The sequence below is a fragment of the Oncorhynchus kisutch genome, linkage group LG14, assembly GCF_002021735.2.
Source record: "Oncorhynchus kisutch isolate 150728-3 linkage group LG14, Okis_V2, whole genome shotgun sequence".
NCBI lineage: Eukaryota > Metazoa > Chordata > Actinopteri > Salmoniformes > Salmonidae > Oncorhynchus > Oncorhynchus kisutch.
In genome coordinates this window covers 54,404,434-54,420,097 of record NC_034187.2, presented here as the reverse complement: position 1 = coordinate 54,420,097, position 15,664 = coordinate 54,404,434, and the positions used below count along the sequence as shown (strand labels likewise).

The 15,664-nt window shown below is 41.2% G+C and overlaps 2 protein-coding genes and 1 pseudogene across 2 annotated transcripts; 2 read left to right on the top strand and 1 right to left on the bottom strand.

Moving 5' to 3' along the window:
- Positions 1-3,980, top strand: LOC109904459 (zinc finger protein 706-like). Its single transcript, XM_020501693.2, has 3 exons — positions 1-81; positions 2,243-2,370; positions 2,507-3,980. Exons 1-2 carry the CDS (start codon positions 19-21, stop codon positions 2,336-2,338), a joined length of 159 nt encoding a protein of 52 aa, XP_020357282.2. The 5' UTR covers positions 1-18; the 3' UTR covers positions 2,339-2,370; positions 2,507-3,980.
- A 1,825-nt stretch (positions 3,981-5,805) lies between these two features.
- LOC116353458 (bone morphogenetic protein 8A-like) lies at positions 5,806-11,286 on the bottom strand (annotated as a pseudogene).
- Positions 6,423-9,976, top strand: LOC109903674 (uncharacterized). The gene is made up of 13 exons (XM_031789372.1): positions 6,423-6,881; positions 7,093-7,199; positions 7,283-7,354; positions 7,444-7,527; positions 7,652-7,798; positions 7,888-7,968; positions 8,092-8,241; positions 8,367-8,416; positions 8,536-8,605; positions 8,707-8,793; positions 8,892-8,990; positions 9,100-9,180; positions 9,271-9,976. The coding sequence occupies exons 1-13, from the start codon at positions 6,722-6,724 to the stop codon at positions 9,406-9,408; spliced, it is 1,326 nt and encodes a 441-aa protein (XP_031645232.1). The 5' UTR covers positions 6,423-6,721; the 3' UTR covers positions 9,409-9,976.
- Positions 11,287-15,664: the final 4,378 nt, after the last annotated feature.

The following is a 15,664-nucleotide window of genomic DNA, read 5'->3' as shown; positions in this document are numbered from 1 at the left end:
CATGGCCAAGATGTTAAAATGAGACCAGACCAGAAGACTGCAGCCAAGGCAGCACTAGTCCACACCTGTCCCGTCTGTCGGGTTAGTGGTTGGTACTGTATGTGCCTTTAGAAGGCAGGCCAAACTCATTTTGGTGATTCCTGGTATATCATCAAAATAAACTTCAGCATGTTTTTGTAATCATTCAGCAGTTTTTACCTGATTAAGTACATAACCATTAGAAATTGATGTTGAGAGTTCAATAAAATAGTCCTGAACCTTAGGTTGAAAATGATGGTGGTGCTGCTTTCTGTTGACAATGTGTCCAAATCAATAACGAATATGCAGAAACCGTTTGTTATATTGAAGACCTAAACATAAAATGTACTATTTGCACATACATGTGCAACAATAATAATCATAGTACTTTTGTATTAATGGCACACACACCAAAAACCCTGTTGTTTTGCGCTCTTGAAACCCACAATAAAAAAAATAACATGGAAACTGGATGTTTCTTACATCACTGGTTAGAGAACAACTTGCAGAAGACCGTCAGATAGATTTGTGATTCATTTTGATTTGGGGGTTGACCAAGACAGGAAGACAAATGCAACACTTATTTGTGAATCGCTCATAACAATATCACATTGAAATCAATTGTGCGAGAGGGGGAGATGAGGTTACACGTCCTGTTAACTAACACAGCTCAAAAACCAAACGGAATCTGGGAATAATGTGTACATCACTGGTTAGAGGACAATGTGTAGTAGACAGCTAGCTAGGCCTACATTTAGAAGTGTTGCATTTTGATTCAAGTGGGTCGCCAACACGGTAAGTGTAATGCAACACTTTTTTGTTCATCACTTCCATCAATGTCACGGTGAAATCAATAGAATGGGGGTTAAATGTTGGTGGTGTAGCGCTGTTTGAAGTAACCCTATTCACACTTGGAATAACCTATACACGGTTGGTTAGATGAACTTGTAGAGGAATTCCATTTTTATCTTGGCATGTCAGGTGTTGATTTCGGTAGGAAACAGACCACTTTTTTGTTAGCTATCTTTAACTTAAACGAAATCACGACGCGACATAGGACATCAACAGTGACACTATTTACGTGACAGTTTGACTGTCAAATCCATGTATTGGTGTGTGGCCATAGACTTTTATAGAGAGAACGCATTTAATTTTCTTTGCCATTTCATTAATTTATGTGGCATTTCTAAGTCCTGCATAACCCAGTGCGTGTGACAAAATCATTGGTACAAAACCACAGATATTGATCTGTTTTAAGCAGTCAATCATATGTCATCTTGAAAACTATACACTTTTATACTAGCATCAACAATCTGAGGTAAAATGGATGTGTAATTCCACAACATTTTCTGGGGTGAAAATGAAGGTTTGTGTAGGTTATTAACACAAACTGTCCACATTAGGGAAATTTGCAGAATATACAATTTACTATGGCAAAATATTTCAACATGTCTATTTAAGATGATAGTATACCCTATATATACAAAAGTATGTGGACACCCTGTCTAATTAGTGGATTTGGCTATTTCAGCCACACCCGTTGCTGACAGGTGTATAAAATCGAGCACAGAGCCATGTAATCTCCATAGACAGACATTGGCCTTACTGAAGAGCTCAGTGACTTTCAACATGGCACCACCTTTTCAACAAGTCAGTTAGTCAAATTTCTGCCCTGTTATAGCTGCCCCGGTCATCTATAAGTGCTGTTATTGTGAATTGGAAACGTCTAGGAGCAACAACGGCTCAGCCTTTAAGTGGTAGGCCACACAAGCTCACAGAACGGGAGTCCCCGCAGCAAGCCTTCCCCAAAGAGTGGAGGCTATTATAGCAGCAAAGGGGGGGCCAACGCCATATGCCCATAATTCTGGAATGAGATGTTCGACGAGCAGCTGTCCACATACTTTTGGTAATGTAGTTTGTTGCCCACTGGCAAACTATTGCAACAATGACATCTCTTTCTCACTCATTTAACCATTTAGAGAGTAAAATAATGCTCTCAACCACAATTTAACCAGATGCTCTAGACTAGAGCCTCCATCGTCTGTACAGCAGCCTGAACGTTTGACATCCCTACCTTTTTAGGTTTCTCTTTGTGTCTAGTCCATTGTACTGGCCTGTGTGATGTGTAGTACTTTGATGCATTGTATTGCTTTGTTTATCACCTGAATATTCGGTCTCAGCCAACAATTGTTGATATCCTCCGTCCCTTACCTGACCCTTACAGACACAGATGCCGGACCCGAAGACGTTCAAGCAGCACTTTGAGAGCAAGCATCCCAAATCCCCAATGCCCCCAGAGCTGGATGATGTTGAGGCTTAAAAGACCAACGCACACAATGGACCTACAGCTGGGTTAAGAAGCTCTCATCATTCAGACTCCCAGTTTACATGTTAGAAGCAAACTCTTTCCCTCTGCTAAAGTTGTATTTTGTATGACTCAATATGTGGATATGTTGTCACTCATTGCCTTTCATGTTGTGATTCACAGACACACGATGACCACGATTAGAGTGCTGCAACTGGAACTTAATGGCGTCAAGAGACAAAATACTGAGACCCCTGGACATGTGTGGGGGATATTTGTGACAATGACCTAAAAAGGGGGGCAGAAGCACACCAGCACCCCATCTTATATGTCCAACCATCCCTGAACTTCAGACTCTTTTGAAGCACCCATCTTAATTATATGAGCCCACTCTACCTACATCCCTTTTCCCCATGCTGCTTCCTTCATTAATACCTGATTCAGTAACATCTAGACTGTTACACGTCTAAAAGTATCAGGGTGTTACTGTTTTTGCAACTTTTTCTCAGTTGTGTACCGCTGTCTTGCTTTAACCCACAACTCTTTTCTATACCTCCTCCCATACACTCTTGTGCAAATAATTTCTGCTTTCTTTGAGAATGGTGTCATAGTGGAAAGGATTTGTTATTTGTCCAAGACTGAGTCTTGTTCTGCCTGTAAAAGGCCCTGGTTGAAACAGTGCCAAAATCACTGTGGATAGTCACCTGGTCCACGTTGTAACAGTTGTATTTTGCATTTGACCATTTCCAAGAAATGTAGCAATATATATGAAATCATTCCTCTGCCTATTTGATCCATTCTGAAGGAAAGCAGTGGATATGTTTTGTGTGTGAGAGAATATGTATGCCTTGTAATTCTAGCAGAAAATGTGTTGCTTCCAAATACAAGTTAAATGCCATTCCATCTATACTGATACCAGACAAATGCATACTTACAAGTATTTTCAAATGTATTTCCAATATACTGGAATGCTATGTAGCTGAACAGGGGTTGGAGTTTCTGGAGGTCTGTGTTCACTGGCATTTCCTCTCACTTCTGCATCAAATCAACTTCCACAATATATATTCTACTTATTTTATTACAAATATAGTAGTACACAGTCCTCCATAAATATATTGACAATGACACATTCCTGTGTATTGGATCCTCTGTACATAGAAAATCTGCAAACAAATAGGAATGACATTTGCCATTGCTACTAACTTGTACTTGTTCAAAGGATAATTAAAGAAATGTAAAAAAAATGTGTAGTAATTTGTCACACACTTATGGTCCATATATTTAGAGTTTTAATTGAACCATGTGTAGTACATCTAAAAGAGACAATGAGAAATTCATGGTTCAACAAGACAACAGCCATCAAAAGGGTAGAAATGTAGCGTTGCACATGTCACAGTACTTTACAGCTTTGATTGGATACATAGAATATATGACAAAGGGTGATGTAATTATCTGAATTACTGTAGATTTGAATAGTTTAAGAGTGAAGTATGGTTATAAGTCGAATGCGAAGATGTCGTTATGAAAGAGGTAATGTGTGTTATTCATATACCATTCTCATAGTCAATATATTATACTGAACAAAAATATACACACATGTAAAGTGTTGGTCCCATGTTTTATGAACTGAAATAAAAGATCCCAGAAATGTTCCATATGCACAAAATGTTTATTTCTCAAATGTTCATAAATTTACATACGTTTACATCCATGTTAGTGAGCATTTCTTCTCTGCCAAAATAATCCATCCACCTGATAGGTGGGGCATTTCAATAAACTGATTAAACAGCATGATCATTAGACAAGTGCACCTTGTGCTGGGGACAATAACAGGCCACCTTAAAATGGCCAGTTTTGCCACACAACACACTCAGTTTTTTTTGTTTTTTTCCATCGAATTTTGATGGAGCATGCTGACTGGTGGAATGTCTACCAGAGCTGTTGCTGGAGTAGTAATTTCTCTACCAATGTCATAGAGAATTTGGTAGTATGTCCAAGCGGAGACCAATTTGAACCATGACAGCTCAGGACCTCCACATCCAGCTTCTTAACATGCAGGATCATCTGAGATCAGACACCCCGATAGCTGATGAAACTGGGATTGCACAACTGAAGAATTTGTCAGAAGAAACCATCACAGGGAAGCCCATCTGCGTGTTCGTCGTACTCACCAGGGTCTTGACCTGACTTCAGTGGACAAATGCTCAACTTTGATGGCCACTGGCACACTGAAGAAGTGTGCTCTTCACGGATGAATCCTGCATCGCGTGGGCAAGCGGTTTGCTGATGTCAACATTGTGAACAGAGTGCCCCATGGTGGCGGTGGGGTTATGGTATTGGGAAATAAACTATGGACAACGAACACAATTGCATTTTATCGATGGCAATTTGAATTGAATGCACAGAGAAACTGTGACGAGATCCTGAGGCCCATTGTATCATTCATCCGCTGCCAACAACTCATATTTCAGGATGATAATGCGCAGTCCCATGTTGCAAGGATCTGTACACAATTCCCGGAAGCTGAAAATATCAACATTCTTCCATGTTCTGCATACTCAAAAGTATGTTTGGCATGCTCTGGATCAACGTGCAGGACAGCATGTTCCAGTTCCTGACAATATCCAGCAACTTAAAAAAAATATCGAAAAGGAGTGGGACAACATTCTACAGGCGTCAATCAACAGCCTGATCAACTCTATGCTAAGGTGATGTGGGCTCCCGAGTGGCGCAGCGGTCTAAGGTACTGTGTCAGTCGTGCAAGAGGTGTCACTGGTTCAAATCCAAGCTGCATTATTATTGTTATTTGACCCTGCTGGTAATCTATGAACATTAGAACATCTTGGCCATGTTCTGTTATAATTTCCACCCGGCACAGCCAGAAGAGGACTGGCTACCCCTCATACCCTGGTACCTCTCAAGGTTTCTTCCTAGGTTCTGGCCTTTCTAGGGAGTTTTTCCTAGCCACTGTGCTTCTACACCTGCATTGCTTGCTGTTTGGGGTTTTAGGCTGGTTTCTGTACAGCACTTTGTGACATCAGCTGATGTAAGAAGGGCTTTATAAATACATTTGATTGATTAATTGCATCACACCCGGCCGTGATTGGGAGTCCCATAGGGAGGGGCACAATTGGCCCAGCGTCATCCGGGGTAGGCCGTCATTGTAAATAAGAATCTGTTCTTAACTGACTTGCCTAGTTAAATAAAGGTTATATTAAAATATATATATATATATATTAAATGAAATGTGTCCCGCTGCATGAGGCAAATGGTGGTCACACCAGATACTGACTGGTTTTCTGATCCACGCTCCTATCTTCATTTAAAAAGGTATCTGTTACCAGCAGATGCACAACTGTATTCCCAGTCATGTGAAATCCATAGATTAGGGCCTAAAGAACATATTTTAATTGACTGATGTCCTTATATGAACTATAACTCAGTAAAATTATTGAAATTGTTGCATGTTGAGTTTATATTTATGTTCAGTGTAGATACATACTATTTAGCCTCATATTGCCAGATTATTGCTATCAACCCTGTTTGTATCTTTTGGAACAATGGTAGTGAAGTTTATTAAAATGATGTAGAATAGATGGGCCACCACAGATGTTACAGGCATCCACAGGTCTTGACCACCATGTTACGATGCTTCTTTAGGATCACATTGTTGTTGTCGTCGTAGAAGAGTACAGAGATGGGACTGAGCTTGGTGGGTGTGCAGCACGCTTTGGGAACCTCATCCGGCTTCAAGAGGTGAACCTGCCATGAAAAAAGGTCAATCAGACTTATTCATACATACACTTTGATATTAATGATAATATCCTGTTTAGAAAAGAGATATGGATTATTATTATGCAGATGTTTCAGTTCTCTCCTACCTCAGTGGGATGTGGTTTCACCCCCCTTGTCTGAATGTGGTCAATATGTTTTGTCTGTGCTCCACAAGACTTTATAGCCCACTGAGCCAAAGACTAGACTTTCAGAAGTTCAACAACAACTTCCATGAAACAAGCTAAAACATTTAAATGGGCCATTGACCTAGCTAGTGACTTTAAAAAAAAGATTTGGTCTTTAAGTTTTAGATTATACACACACAACATAAGAAAGCCTCTGGTGACAAAATAGGGTCAATGGAATTAGAACGATGACCAGGAATTGTATAGGATTCTAATGGTAACCATAGAGTTACAAACTCATTTCTATGGCAACACAGCTGTCAATTTTGTAAACAACAATTTCAAATATATGTGTTGCCATGAGACATCTAACCGTTAGAACATATTGGCGTTCTATTGAACGTTTTCTGTTCGAAAACAAGAACAACTTCAATTTGCTGTTCAACAACAACAAACTTGACTGATTTTTGAGACCTGAGATTGAAACATCGACTGGAAAATGCCTGGGTGCTTTTCAAGATTGACGGAGAGAGTGCGAGGACGTCCGCAGCCTTCTGCGTCGACAGGTTGTTCAAATTCATTTGTGGGTTGTTTTTGTTGTCTTTTTCCGTTTTGCAGGGTTCGCGTTCGTCGGGAGGTGGACAGCGACTTCGAAGAGGGTACGTGGAGTTTTAAACTTCTTATTTTACCACATTCAACATTGACAATGTAATTTGTGAAATGTTGTGTATATCTGTAATCCAAACTTTCAAGCTAACGTTAACTTTAGTAATTGTTGCTAAGCGATGCACTTTTGCTAGTAGTACTAGCTAGCGCGCTACGTTTTACGTCCTAATAATTGTTTGTTTGTTTTCCTTTTCCTAATTTTAGAATCAACTGTACTGGATGAGGTCCAGTTGGATGGGCCACTGCTGCCAGTTATCCTCAATGTCCAGGATGCTGCTATCATCCTTGAGGATGTGCTGACTATCCTTGAGGTACACTTTTCAGAAAGCTTTTGGTTTTATGTTTGAAAAGTACCCCACATATTAATTCTGAAAATCTTTGTTGTCTGCTTTAGGAGGCCACTAGTAATTGGCAGCTGATACCGATTAGGTTCAGCCCCCTGTACTGTGGTCCTGTTGTGATCAGGGTAAGAGAACCACACACAGTCACATCACCGTTACAATGTTTGCTGTTTCTAACCTGAATGTACTGTAATGTCACCACCCTCTTGTGCAGAACAATGCCGGTCCGGTGGCTAAAGCCTGGAGAACTTTCCAGTTCATCAGCCCCATTATCACCTACATGCGTGGGGGATCCCAGGTATGTGTCTTTGTAACTTTCTAGTCCTAATCTACATTGTCAGAGTCATGTGATCAAGATGGAAATATCTTACAGCGATGGCTGATGTTGTTTTGTTGATGTTACTTGTCGTTTCTCTCCACAGCAGGTGGTGGTGAGGATGCACCATGTGAGTAGGGTTCGAGGCCTGGAGACTCAACTGGTGTGGGCCATCTCCAAGGAGACAGCCAGGCTTAGTCCAGAGGGCATCCCCTACTGTGCCACCAAGGTGCAGTCTGTCACTTGGATCCAGGTAATATGTAAATACTACTGAAATCGTATTAGATTGGGCTTTTCTTCACTTATTCCATTTGGCCTTAACATGTCGTCTCTCTCTGTCAGTATGTGGCTGGCAGGGTGACCCAGTATGCGTCTCACCTCCGCCACGAGACGTCTGTGGACGTGACGTTTGGCTGCTACCAGGTAAATAAACGTTTTCCTATGTATATAGAATACCAATTACTGGGCATTTTTCCATTAGATCTGCTCTGTTTTCTAATAACGTGTGTGTGGTAAACAGGTGTGTTGTGTGTGTTTTTGGAGCAGCAGACTGATGTCTCGGTGGTGTATGCCACTCTCCACATGGGGCCGGATGGGCTGCTCTCCTCCTCGGCGTGGTCGGAGGCTGCCTCCGTCTCTACGCCCACCAATCAGCAGTTCACTGAGCCAGAGCCTGAGGGCCACAACTGCTATGAGGTCAGATGTTACACACACACCTACAGTACACATACTATTGACTAGTAGCATTAAGATCCTTCCATTGACCCATTGTTTGTCATTGCATTGGTCACTGATGTTGAATGTTTGTTCTGTTGTTGTAGGGCTGGGAGGAGGACCTGCTGCCTGTGGAGAGGGAGGTTCCTCTGCTAAAGTGAGTTCCTCTAAATGTCTGTGTAGTCTGGGCTTGTCAGATGCTGAAGGATAGTTGTCACCATGCTGTATCCCCATTGACTCTAATGGTTGACATGCTCCATTCCCTCCCTCCCACAGCCTCTACCTTACCACCAAGAGAGTGGAGGACATCGCCCTGAGGCTTGTCTCCTTGCGCCAGGCCTTCACTGTGAGTGGACCCACTTTAATTTTTTCTCTCTGTATCTTCTTGTTCTGTCTGTCTCCTAGAGGAAGATGGGTGTCTCACCCTAACTCTTCCCTCTTCTTTAGACACTGCTTGGTTCCACCCTGAGCAGGAACCATCTGTTTGTGGCAGGAAAGGTCCTAATGGGCGCACTGGTTCAGGCCCACCACATGGTAGCTCACTAACTCATTATTCATTCAAGGGAAAGAGAGCGTCCTCAGTGGGAAATGTGTTCTGTTCACTAACATCAACGCTCTTTGCTTTGTGATAGGATGAGTCCGAATTCATCCGTGCTTATAATGACTTTGTGGACTACCTGAGTGACCCCTCCAAGAAGATTGACATTGAGAGGGAGCTGGCTGAGGCAAAGGTGAGTTCATTAACTCTTTCATGTCTCACTTTGAGTTCTTCCACATGCATGTCTTTTATACATCACAGTATCTGATCTATTTGAAATCATTCCAATTTTCTTGTCCTAGATCCATCATGTTAACCTGATAGATGTCCTCTTTGAACTGGTGCTGTTTGGGTTGATGACAGCTCAGAAGTCCCTGATGGTGGTAAATAGCATCTCACTGGTACATGTTTTGATGTCTCTCTTTTAGCAAATTCACTTCAATTTCTCTTCTCTCCTCCTCTGTTTCCTTTAGCACCCTGGTGGGTTCATGGAGCGTCTGTACGCTCTCCTGTACTCCTTCCTGCCCGCTGCTGCCAGCATTGAGCCAAAGGCTGAGAGATACCTGCTGCTGCTCAATGTAAGAGTCAAGAGTTTACTTCCTTATTCCTAGTTGACTTTTTCCTGAATAACAGGGTTTCAATGACGTTTTACAGGGAGTAACTCTCATTGTCTCTTTCCTCTTGATAAGCTAGTAACTCAGAGCCATTATCTATGTGTTGTGTGGTGTTCTCTTCAGGGTGGGCTGATGGCTCTGCTTGATGACATGTTTGGGCAGCAGCTGGCCTGGTACTTTAACCCAGTGTCTCTGGTCACTGAGCTCTCCAGCCTCCTGGAGTACCACCTGGAGAACCTCATGGCCAGCATGTAGTCCTACTGCAGAGATCTGAAAGGCCACACTCTCTCCGTCCGTCCATATCTCTCTCTCTCCGTCCATCTCTCTCTCTCTCTCTGTCCATCTCTCTCTCTGTCCATCTCTCTTTCTCTCTCTCAGGATTTGACGACTTGAAGTGCTTCGTTGAACCTTGATTAGTTAACACAAATTAAATTAATGTATTCTCTTGTTTTCTCTCCCCACAGGATTCTTGTGACACTTTGCCATCTAACAGGGATCTAGACACTAATGCACTACATTACTTTGCACTGAATTTTACATTTTTAAATAAAATAACTAGTATTTCAATTGCATTTGTCTCTGTCTTTTCATTTACTTGATCATTTCATCACTACTTCCTCTTCCTGGAGTTATGAGGCTAATATTACATGAACAATTATGCTTTATTCTTTAGATATGGAAATTAACAACAACGTTTAGTAGATTTACAGGTACTACAGGCCCACACTTTATGGCATTGTATTGTGATGTGTGAGTCTGCCATTGTAGACTTACGTAACTTGGGTATATTACTTTAAATTGGCCATATTTCTCATTAATGTCTGAGTCAATTACCTTCTTTCCCACTGAGAGAGGGTGTAGTAGTGCATATTGACCACTAGTTGGATCATAGCGTGGTAGCTGGTTTTCATGTGAGAGAGGGTGTAGTAGTGTATACTGACCACTAGTTGGATCATAGCGTGGTTGGTGGCGTTCATGTGAGAGAGCGTGTAGTAGTGCATACTGACCACTAGTTGGATCATAGCGTGGTAGCTGGTTTTCATGTGAGAGAGGGTGTAGTAGTGCATACTGACCACTAGTTGGATCATAGCGTGGTAGCTGGTGTTCATGTGAGCGAGGGTGTAGTAGTGTATACTGACCACTAGTTGGATCATAGCGTAGTTGGTGGCGTTCATGCAGGACCCCAGAGGGTATAGGCATTCTCCATCACAGTAGAAGGCAGAGTAACCACTAGGAGCCAGGACCCAGTCCTAATGGAGAGAAATACCATAGAAATAGAATGACAAAATTAGATGAATGACTAGAACAGACTATATTTCTATCAGAAATACATACACTACAAAGCACGTACCACACAAATGCCTTGCTTCCTAAAAATACTAATTGTGTGTTATGGCAAATAAGGTGATACAATGTTAGCTCATGATATTATCTATTCAGTAGAATGAGTGGTTAAGGGAGACAGAAGCTTACATTCCAGCCTAGGCCACTAAAGCTCACATATAATTAATGTCTCTTACAAGCCTGACGCCCACTGTTGACGTGACTGTGATCTGAAAGGGACCAAACAATATGTTTTGAGACAGGACAGACTGTAAAGCACACTTTGGATGCATTAGATTTACAATAAAGACACAATTAAATGTAAATGCAACTTAATTATTTTAGTCATTTGGATTAACTATGCCTTTAAACGTTGCATTAAACAAGCTTCACAACAAGACCTAAAACCAGTGTTGTCCCCTGACCTTGTAGGACCTTGCCATGTGTACTGGGCAGGGGCAGGTCATATTTGAGCTTCCTCTTGCGGGGGTTGGGTTTTAGAGCACGTTGGGGCTGACAGGGTGTCTGGCTGGCCCTGAAGAAGATCAACATGAAGGGCAGTTTGGAGCGGGGGCCCCTTCGACCCACCAATCCTACCTACCCACCCAGCTGACAAGGACTGATAGAGAGAAAACAGTGTGTGTGCGTGTATGTGGGATATAATCGTGAGGTAAACCAAAACAACATATCTCAATGTATTTACTAAACAATTACAAATACTATGACATTACAGTGTTACACTGGTGTCATATTCTGAATTAACTTGGCTCTTTATTCAAAGGCATAATAATCTAGAAATCCATTCTGTGGGAAATAACCTCCCCATCTGCAGAGCATTTCCTGTCCCTGACCATAGTACTAACTCTATGAGGCTCACCCTCCTCTGTCTCCACATAGAGACAAATGCCCAGATTGCTGCGGGGGTGCAGGATGTGACAAATTAATTTGAAACGGGAATGTTTACTGGTCGCTCTTGAGGTAAAGGGGAATTCAGATGTGAGGAACACATTTGACTAGTTGTAGAAAATACTGGAGATCAATAAAAATAAGGTAAGGAGCCAGCACTGCGTGGATATTAAGTGTACCAAACTGGTGCTGTATAGATTACAATATTATTTTCGGACCTTTTGGAACAATGTAAACACTAAATAGATTATAAGTGTATCAGAATGCAATTTCCAAAATGGAAGGCTTATATATTGTTGAAGCTAATTATTCAAGGCTAGCTTTATTTTATTTTCAAACTAAAAAGCTTGATTACATTTCAAATTATGAATGACTCATATGCTGTGTGATGACATGAACGAATTAAAGATTGATTGATACAGTAGCCTATATATAGTGGCAAGAAAAAGTATGGGAACCCCTTTGGAATTACCTTTATTTCTGCATAAATTGGTAAGACAATTTAATCTGATCTTCATCTAAGTCACAACAGTTGACAAACACAGTGTGCTGAACTAATAACACACAAATTGTATTTTTCTTGTCTATATTGAATACATAATTTAAACCCCAAGGCTAATGACTTCTCCAAAAGCTAATTGGAGTCAAGGGTCAGCTAACCTGGAGTCCAATCAATGAGACGAGATTGGAGATGTTGGTTAGAGCTGTCTAGCCCTATAAAAAAACACTCACAAAATTTGAGCTCGCTATTCACAAGAAGCCTTGTCTGATGTGAACCATGCCTCGAACAAAAGAGATCTCAGAAGACCAATACATTTTTTGGACTTGCATAAAGCTGGAAAGGGTTACAAAAGTATCTCTAAAAGCAGGAAAGACAAATGTAGAAAGTTCAGCACTGCTGCTATTCTCCATAGGAGTGGCCATATGGGAAAGATGACTGCAAGAGCACATTATGCTCAATGTGGTAATGAAGAGTCCTAGTGTCAGCTAAAGACTTACAGAAATCTCTGGAACATGCTAACATCTCTGTTGAGATACGATACGTAAAACACTAAACAAGAATGGTGTTGGTGGGAGGACACCACGGAAGAAGCCACTGCTGTCCAAAAAAAACCATTGGTGCACGTCTGAAGTTTGCAAAACTGCACCTGGATGTTTCACAGTGCTACTGGCAAAATACTCTGGACAGATGAAACTACAGTTGAGTTTTTTGCAAAGAACACACAACACTTAGTGTGGTGAAAAAAAGGCAAAGCACACCAACATCAAAAAAAACCATCCCAATGGTTAGGGGCTGCTTTGCTGCAGCTGCTTTGCTGCCTCAGGACCTGGACAGCTTGCTATCAGACATTTTGCAGGAGAATGTTCGGCCAATCTGTCCACCAATTGAAGCTCAACAGAAGTTGGGTGATGCAACAGGACAACGACCCAAAACACAGAAGTAAATAAACAACAGAATGGCTTCAGAAGAAAATGCGCCTTCTGGAGTGGCCCAGTCAGTCCTGACCTCAACCCGATTGAGATGCTGTGGCAGGACCTCAAGAGAACGGTTCACACCAGACATCCCAACAATATTGCTGAACTGAAACAGTTTTGTAAAGAGGAATGGTTCAAAATTCTTCCTGACCGTTGTGCAGGTCTGATCCGCAACTACAGAAAACATTTGGTTGAGGTTATGGCTGCCAAAGGAGGGTCAACCAGTTATTAAATCCAAGGGTTCACATACTTTTTCCACCCTGCAGTGTGAATGTTTACATAATGTGTTCAATAAAGACATGAAAACGTATAATTTGTTGTGTGTTATTAGTTTAAACAGATCCGATCAAATTTTACGACCAATTTATGCAGAAATCCAGGAAATTCCAAAGTGTTCACATACTTTTTCTTGCCAGTGTAGTTGATCACAAACTCAAGGAAGGCAAGAAGCCAGCAAATTCCTGTCCACTTTGAAAAGGTATTCACAATATTCTAATAATACAGGGGGTTAGGAAAGAAAACACTTGGCCTGGGGTCGTTCAGTGGTCTTGTGCTGTGGTGGAATGTCTCACCATTATGCTTGCACCAATCCAATGCTTTTAAATGCATTAGGTGAAATGATGCAGGGTATCAGAACACAGCTTATTTCTTTCCCCACTTTCCACAAAATCAATTTGTCCCCTCAATCACTCTTGCCACTTGCTTGCAATTTTCTTGCCTGCTGAAATTCTCCCCCATCCCCTTCTATCTTGGGACTGCAAGCCTGGCACACTTCAGAATCATTGTTGGTAGCTCATGCTAGTAGTGTGTGCCACAGAAAGTATTTGACTAGCCCAGAAATTAAGGAAATTAGAAGGGGGGGCGGGGGGGGGGGGTTCAGCAAGGCTATTTTCTTGCCTGCCGAAATTCTCCCCCCTCCTCTTCTATCTTGGGACTGCAAGGCCTGGCACACTTCAGAATACCCATCCCTCAATCCCCCATCCCATCATGCTTTTCCCTCTAAAGGCTTTTTCTACATTTTTTTTTAGGTACAGTAGTAATATTAAAATAATGATAATAAATAAATAATGTGTACTCTTGGCAAAAAAGAAAGTTCAAATACATAAGTCAACATGAGTGCATATCCATAATCACAGTAAACTGTTATAATATAAAAAATATATTTTAATGTATAATAATATAAGCAAAACTATGACTGAATGTGCCTCCATGAAGAATCTCCTCCCCAATAGGTCCCTTCGCCCTCAATAGGACACCCCCAGCACCACCATCCCCATCCCCATCAACCTCCCCCCCCACCCCTCAACCACAAAACAAAATAATGATAATAATCATAGAAATTAAAATAAACATACATACACACGTGTACAGTACATATACATAAACATATTCACAGGAAACTCAACTTCCCTCTTTTTTCCCTCTTTTCCTACATCAGATATGCAGGTGACATTTCCACCTGGATGACAGCACATAATCAACAAGATGGAGAGGCTCTTCATCCGAGGGAATGCATGCCCATTCTCAGATGTTAGATAATACGAGATGATCACGTCATTTACATTCCAGCCCTTGTCAGCTCCAGATTTGACTACTTCAACTCACACCCTGCTGGAATCTCTGCATTCTCAGATTCCCCTCTGTTATTAATCTCTATATTGTAATCAATAAAGGGTTTCAAAATGCTGTACTTTTATGAACACTTGGCCTGGGGTCGTTTAGATCATTTCTGAGAGAGAAGGGGTGTAATATCTCCAGATGAGCATGTGGTACCCTTCCTCACCCATGCCGACAAGATGTTACTTCTTGTTGGGTCTATGCCTTGAAAGTAAGTATGAGAGTATCAGTAATGTACCTACTAAAAGTATACTGTCTAAAAGGCAAAACAGAACTGTCAAATTATATTATAGCTGTGTCGTTGTATACTTGCGAATTAGAATGTTAAGTTAAACATCGTTTTGTTGGTGAAAACTGAAAACTGGTTGTGACCGCTGCCCACGAAGGCTCCACCAGTCTTGTATGAAAACTATCCCATCATTGGAGGATTAAGTCTGCGCTGCCTGTCAGGACTAGGTTAGCCTTGAGTTCCAGGTGACGGTATCACCTGGAAAACTTTCCAGAAAAAGTGGACAAAATGTTCAGTCGAGCTGTTGCAGCTTCCCAATATTTGTTGTCTTTTTATATTTGATTTGTCATTTTATATCTTATGCAAAGATTGAAATGTGTATTTCTTATTTAATGTTAACAAACTTAACTTTGTGATTAATATTTGTTATTTTCTTAAATGTTTCTAAAATAAAAGTTTGTTTCTTTATACTCTAATTTAGCTTTCTTTTGCACGCACTACTGGTCAACATGCGCTAACAAAATTATTCTGAAGTATGCCAGGCCTTGCAGTTCCAAGATCGAAGGAGGTGGGGGAAGAATTTCGGCAGGCAAGAATATAGCCCCCTATGTGATGACATTGAATCAACGTCTTTTTTTCACTCAACTTTGAACCTAAATCCAATTACATGGCGGCATTTGTTTTCATGTTGAATTCAAGGTT

Excerpts from the sequence above, each read along its gene's own strand:
- LOC109904459 (XM_020501693.2), top strand. The coding sequence starts at position 19 with ATGAGACCAGACCAGAAGACTGCAGCCAAGGCAGCACTAGTCCACACC. Across the intron at positions 82-2,242 it reads ACACCTGTCCCGTCTGTCGG|ACACAGATGCCGGACCCGAA; the intron begins GTTAGTGGTTGG and ends TGACCCTTACAG.
- LOC109903674 (XM_031789372.1), top strand. The coding sequence starts at position 6,722 with ATGCCTGGGTGCTTTTCAAGATTGACGGAGAGAGTGCGAGGACGTCCG. Across the intron at positions 7,528-7,651 it reads ACATGCGTGGGGGATCCCAG|CAGGTGGTGGTGAGGATGCA; the intron begins GTATGTGTCTTT and ends TTCTCTCCACAG. Across the intron at positions 7,969-8,091 it reads TGACGTTTGGCTGCTACCAG|CAGACTGATGTCTCGGTGGT; the intron begins GTAAATAAACGT and ends TTTTTGGAGCAG.